Genomic DNA, 5,299 nt, shown 5'->3' with positions numbered 1-5,299 from the left:
TCCATCTTCGGCTTGACGAAGCGCGGAGAAGCCGACGAGGAGGGGCGCGCCGGCCGCCCTCGTTGATGACGATGCCGACGCTGCGACTGCGCCGACCGATTGGCGTCTCCGCCGCGGGCTCGGCCTTGACGCCGAGAAGCGCCGAAGAACCGGAGGAATGGGAGGATGAGCGAGAGGAGCAAGACGAGGAGGAGGCCAACCTCCTTGGCGCCCATGCGCGTCGGTGTTGCGACGGGGCGGCCCCCGTCACAGGATAGGTCAACGGCGGGTTGTTGCCGCCGTCGAGGTGCGTCAGCACGCCCTCCAGCGTGCGGCCCGGGGCGCCCCACCACAGGTGGCGCCCCACGCTGTTCTTCACGCCGCCGACCACCGGCGCGTCGTTGGTGGAGGCCAGGCGCTGTTGCTGGCGGCGCTGGAAGTACGCCGCCCAAGCCGCGTGATTGCCGGCGGCGTACTGGGGGAGGGAGCGCTCGTCGTCGGTCAGGGAGGCGCGCGCGACCTCGACCTCCTCGGCGAAGTACGTGGGCTTCGCCAAGGCGTCGGGTAACGGGGGAACAGGCACTCCCCCGTCGCTGAGCCGCCACCCCGTCGGCCCGGCGCGCATGTCCGGCGGTGCCGGGATGTTCGCCTGGAACAGGAGTCAGGACTCCTGTTCGCGGAGCGAACGCCGGCCGAAGCCGTTCGCCGCCGCCTCGTCTCCGGGGAAGCGCTCTGCCATGGCGACGGACTCGGCGGTGGTAGAGAGGGAGAGAGAGGGGCTGCCGGTGACGCTCGGGAGAGGAAGACGGAGACGGAGAGAGAGGGGCAGGGCGGCGGCGAGGGGCGAGTCTGGTGTGGGCACCGGCGAGAACCGCCGGCTTTTATAGCCGCTCCGCGCCGTGTGTACGCGCGCGAGGGAGGGGAGGCGTCGGCGCGCCGTCCCGAGACTCGCCGCCCGTGAGGAATCAATGGCAAGGCTGACCGGCGGCAGCCTTGTCATTGATTCCCCGCAGGAACCGAGGCAGTTGGGGGAAGACGAGCCGCCGTGTCCCTGACGCGGCGGGCCCGCGGCTGTTTCGCGCCAAAACAGTTCGCCCCCGGGCGCCGCCCAGCGCGCCGGGTTCGGCCTGGATCCGCCGGCGCTGTTTTCGGCCCAAGCCGGCGAAAATCGAGCTCCTAAGACGCGACTGGACCGATTTTTCGACACCGGCACAAAAAAAATGCCTGAAGAAGCCTTCATGCGGGCGCGGCTGGAGATGCCGTAATGCATTGCCTCGTCTCCACTCTCCGCAAACAGACAGACAGACAACACAGTAGCCAGCGTGCCTGCTGGGGTCGATGGTCCACGTTGCGCTCTGCCTGCTGGTGCTGGATGCGTGGAAGATGGTCCAGGCGGTGCCACCGAACAGATCGAATGTGCATGCATGCATCCGCTCCTCGCTCGCTAGCGTGCGTGCATGCGTGCGTGTATATACGGACACCACAGCACCGACCACCGGCCAACTCTCGCTCGCACTACCCTCCACCTCCAGTCCAATCTCGCTCGCAGTCACAGAGCCCGCGGCGACATGTCCACCACCGCCACCGCCTACGCCACATCTACGGCAGATGACGACCGCCGACAAGCGCTCCAGGCGTTCGACGACACCAAGGCGGGCGTCAAGGGCCTGGTCGACGCGGGCGTCACCGCCGTCCCCGCCATCTTTCACCACCCGCCGGACTCCCTCCCCCTGTACGCGCCTCCTCAGCTACACCACGAGCACCGCTTCACCATCCCGGTCATCGACCTCGCCGGCCTCGGGACGCCGTCGGGGCGAGCCTCCGTGGTCGGCGCGGTGAGGGCAGCCGCGGAGACGGTTGGCTTCTTCCAGGTGGTGAACCATGGCGTGCCGGAGGCGGCCATGTCGGAGATGCTCGCGGCGGTGCGGTGCTTCCACGAGGAACCCGCGGACGCCAGGGCGCCGTACTACAGCCGGGACCACGGCCGGCGCGTCAGGTACACGAGCAACTTCGACCTGTTCCAATCGCCGGCCGCCAACTGGCGCGACAGCGTGTACATTGACATGACGCCAGACCCGCCGGCGCCCGAGGAGATCCCGCCGGCCCTCCGAAGCGTCGTGCCGGAGTACGAGCGGCTGGCGCGGCAGCTGTACCACGAGCTGCTGGAACTGCTGTCGGAGGCCCTGGGACTGCGCCGCGGGCACCTAAAGAAGGACGCCGGGTGCCTCGACGGGCTCAACCTCGCCGCCCACTACTACCCGGCGTGCCCGGAGCCGCACCTGACTATGGGCACCACCCGGCACTCCGACCCCAGCTTCCTCACCGTGCTGCTCCAGGACGCCGTCGGCGGCCTCCAGGTGCTCGTGGAGGATGACGGCGGCTCCGCTGAGTGGGTTGAGGTGCCGGCGGTGCCGGGGGCACTGGTGGTGAACATCGGCGACTACCTGCAGCTCTTGTCCAACGACAGGTTCAAGAGCGTGGAGCACCGCGTGGTGGCCAACGGCGCGGGTCCTCGGGCGTCGGTGGCCTGCTTCTTCCGGACGTACGGTGCCGCCGCGTCCATGAGGGTGCTGCAGCCGATCGTCACCGGCGGAGACCGCGCGAGGTACAAGAGCGCGACGGTGGAGGAGCTGCTCCGGCACTACAGGGCCAAGGGCCTGGACGGCACCTCCGCGCTCGACCACTTCAGGCTCTGAATGGAGCGCAGATGATGTATCTTCTGTTTACCTCTTCTCGTGTTTAAGTGTGGAATTGTGGACGCCCTCGTGGATTAATTGGGCATTCAACAATGGATTTGTTAATTTTCTCATGCATGGTTACTAGCCATGGATTTGTTTTTCTTTTTGCGGGGGGAAAGCATTTCATTTCATTTAATCAATAGTGGGAGTACATTCATTTGAAATGACAATGCTAATCTCCTCGGGGGAATTTGCTAACCAACAAGCCGTACGCTGCTGACCACGACCCATCGCTGCCATGGCATGTGCAGCCTTATTCTGTGATCTACCTATTTTTGTGACTTGCATTGATCTTTCTTGCAACATCTCCGAGACGGCCGCCACCTGAAACATATTCCTTGATCTTCCCTTTGAGCCTAATTCAAGGAGCTTCAATATCTTCGCACAATCTGTCTCGACCTGGATAGGCAAGGGAGTCCAGTGCAACGCCAGCTTCATGCCCTCCTCACACGCCGATAGCTCTGCCTCCAGTGCGCCCGAGCAGTTCCGGATCCATCTGCATGCCGCGTAGATAATCGCACCTGTGTGATCACGTAGGATCATACCGGCACCAGCTGTTCCATCTGCCTGTACAAACGAACCGTCAAAATTGAGCTTTGCAACACCACATGGGGGAGGAATCCAACTGGGTTGTACGCTAGGCTCCAACTTATGTTGAGCACCATTGTTGGATAAAAGAGCTGGTTGCTTCCCCTTGAGGATGTCCACCTCTGGCCCCTGTTTGATAAGTAGCAAGGAATCAACATAGCTACAGAGAAATTTCTTCGATGCCTCGACCGGGATTAGTGGTTTGTCATGGGTAAGTTCGTTTCGAACATGCCATACACGCCATAGTAGCATGAGCAGGAGCATACGCTGGGTCTCATCTAATTGCTGGAGGCAAAGAAGGAGCCATTCCGGTTCCATACCTTTGAGTGAGTTATCAGCAGGAAGGTCCCAAACTAATCTCATCACAGTCCAGAGATTACGTGCATGTGGGCATTGGACAAGTGCGTGAAATGTCGTCTCAATCTCTTGCCCACAGATGATACAGATTGCATCATGATCAAGGTGATGGCGCAACATATTTTCTCTGGTTGCCAAGGCCCCTCTCGCAGCCTTCCACGCAAACACCCGTACTTTAGGTGGGGCGCCGCAGCTCCACATCAACTTCCAAGCAGGTCTTGACCCATCTGGACGTCCACTCGACTCGCCAATCTCCTGTGTTGCCATGAGACAATCCTGAGCCATCCTATATGCTGATCTGACAGAGAACATTCCATGCTTGTCTGGCTGCCAGGCAACGCAATCCTTTTCCATTCTACTAGAGGGTTTGATTTTCAGTATTTCATCAACGTCGACCGGAAAGAAATGTTGTCGAAGGAGTGTGATGTTCCATGAACCGTCAGTTTGCATAAAATCGGCAACCCATTTCAGTCTGCACCTTCTCTTTGGAGTGATCGGTCTGAACGACGGTCCTCTTGGGATCCATGGGTCTCGCCACACGTGTATGTTAGCGCCGTCCCCCACTCGCCATATATATCCTTGCTTTAGCAGTTCCAAGCCATGCTCGATAGCCTGCCAAGAACTTGACCCGTTTCCAGTAAACACCGTGTCAGTGATATCTCCTTGGGGATAATATTTTGCTCGCAGAACTTGTGCGCATAGACTGTCCGGGTACTGGATTAATCGCCAGGCCTGTCGAGCTAAGAGTGCTTGGTTAAATATTCTCAGGTCCTTCAACCCCATTCCTCCCCTAGCCTTGGGCCTTAGCATAATATCCCAGCCGACCCAATGAGTCTTTCTCTTCCCTTTCTTTGCACCCCACCAGAAACGACAGATCATTTTGGTGAGCTCCTCACACAGCCCGGCCGGCACCTTGAAAACACTCATAATGTAAACTGGCAAGGCTTGGGCAATAGCTTTGATTTTTACTTCCCGTCCAGCCATAGCCAACTGATTTTCACCCCACTCCACGATTGCTTTTGCAAGTCTCTTCTCAAGAGTTTTCAGCTTACCCCTACTCATGCGACCATCTGGCGTTGGTAGGCCAAGATGTTTTGCCTCGAAGGTGCTCTGGGAGATCTGCAAGGTGACCTTGATAGTATCCTGTACTGCCGCCGGACACATAGGGCCAAATAAAATCGAGCACTTTTGAGGGTTGATGTACTGGCCGGTACACCTTGCATACGTTTGCAACACCTGCTGCACTCTGATTGCTTCATTTGGCTCAGCTTTAAAGAACAATAGAGAATCGTCCGCGAAGAGCAAGTGAGATATGCCCGGCGCTCTTCGGCAAACTTTGATAGGAGTAACTGTTCCCTGGATCGCTTCACGTTGCAAGAGGGCAGAAAGACCGTCAGCAACAAGTAAGAAAAGGAATGGAGACAAAGGGTCACCTTGGCGAAGACCTCTGGTAGGAGAGAACGAATCAAGAAGGGTTCCATTGAATTTCATTGAATAGCTCACCGAGGTCACACAAGACATTATCCAGCCTACCCATCGGGGAGCGAAACCCAAACTCTGCATCATTTTCCTGAGGAAGTCCCAGTCCACCCTGTCATATGCTTTAGAGAGGTCTAACTTGTATGCACAAAAAGAAT

General features: G+C 58.9%; 1 protein-coding gene across 1 annotated transcript; it reads left to right on the top strand.

Moving 5' to 3' along the window:
- The first annotated feature begins 855 nt into the window (after positions 1-855).
- Positions 856-2,805, top strand: LOC125532106 (1-aminocyclopropane-1-carboxylate oxidase homolog 1-like). Its single transcript, XM_048696278.1, has one exon. It carries the CDS (start codon positions 1,437-1,439, stop codon positions 2,673-2,675), a length of 1,239 nt encoding a protein of 412 aa, XP_048552235.1. The 5' UTR covers positions 856-1,436; the 3' UTR covers positions 2,676-2,805.
- The last annotated feature ends 2,494 nt before the right edge of the window (positions 2,806-5,299 follow it).

This window comes from Triticum urartu, unplaced genomic scaffold, assembly GCF_003073215.2.
Source record: "Triticum urartu cultivar G1812 unplaced genomic scaffold, Tu2.1 TuUngrouped_contig_907, whole genome shotgun sequence".
NCBI lineage: Eukaryota > Viridiplantae > Streptophyta > Magnoliopsida > Poales > Poaceae > Triticum > Triticum urartu.
Note: the sequence above shows the minus strand (reverse complement) of the source record. Positions and strands in the feature narration are given on the sequence as shown.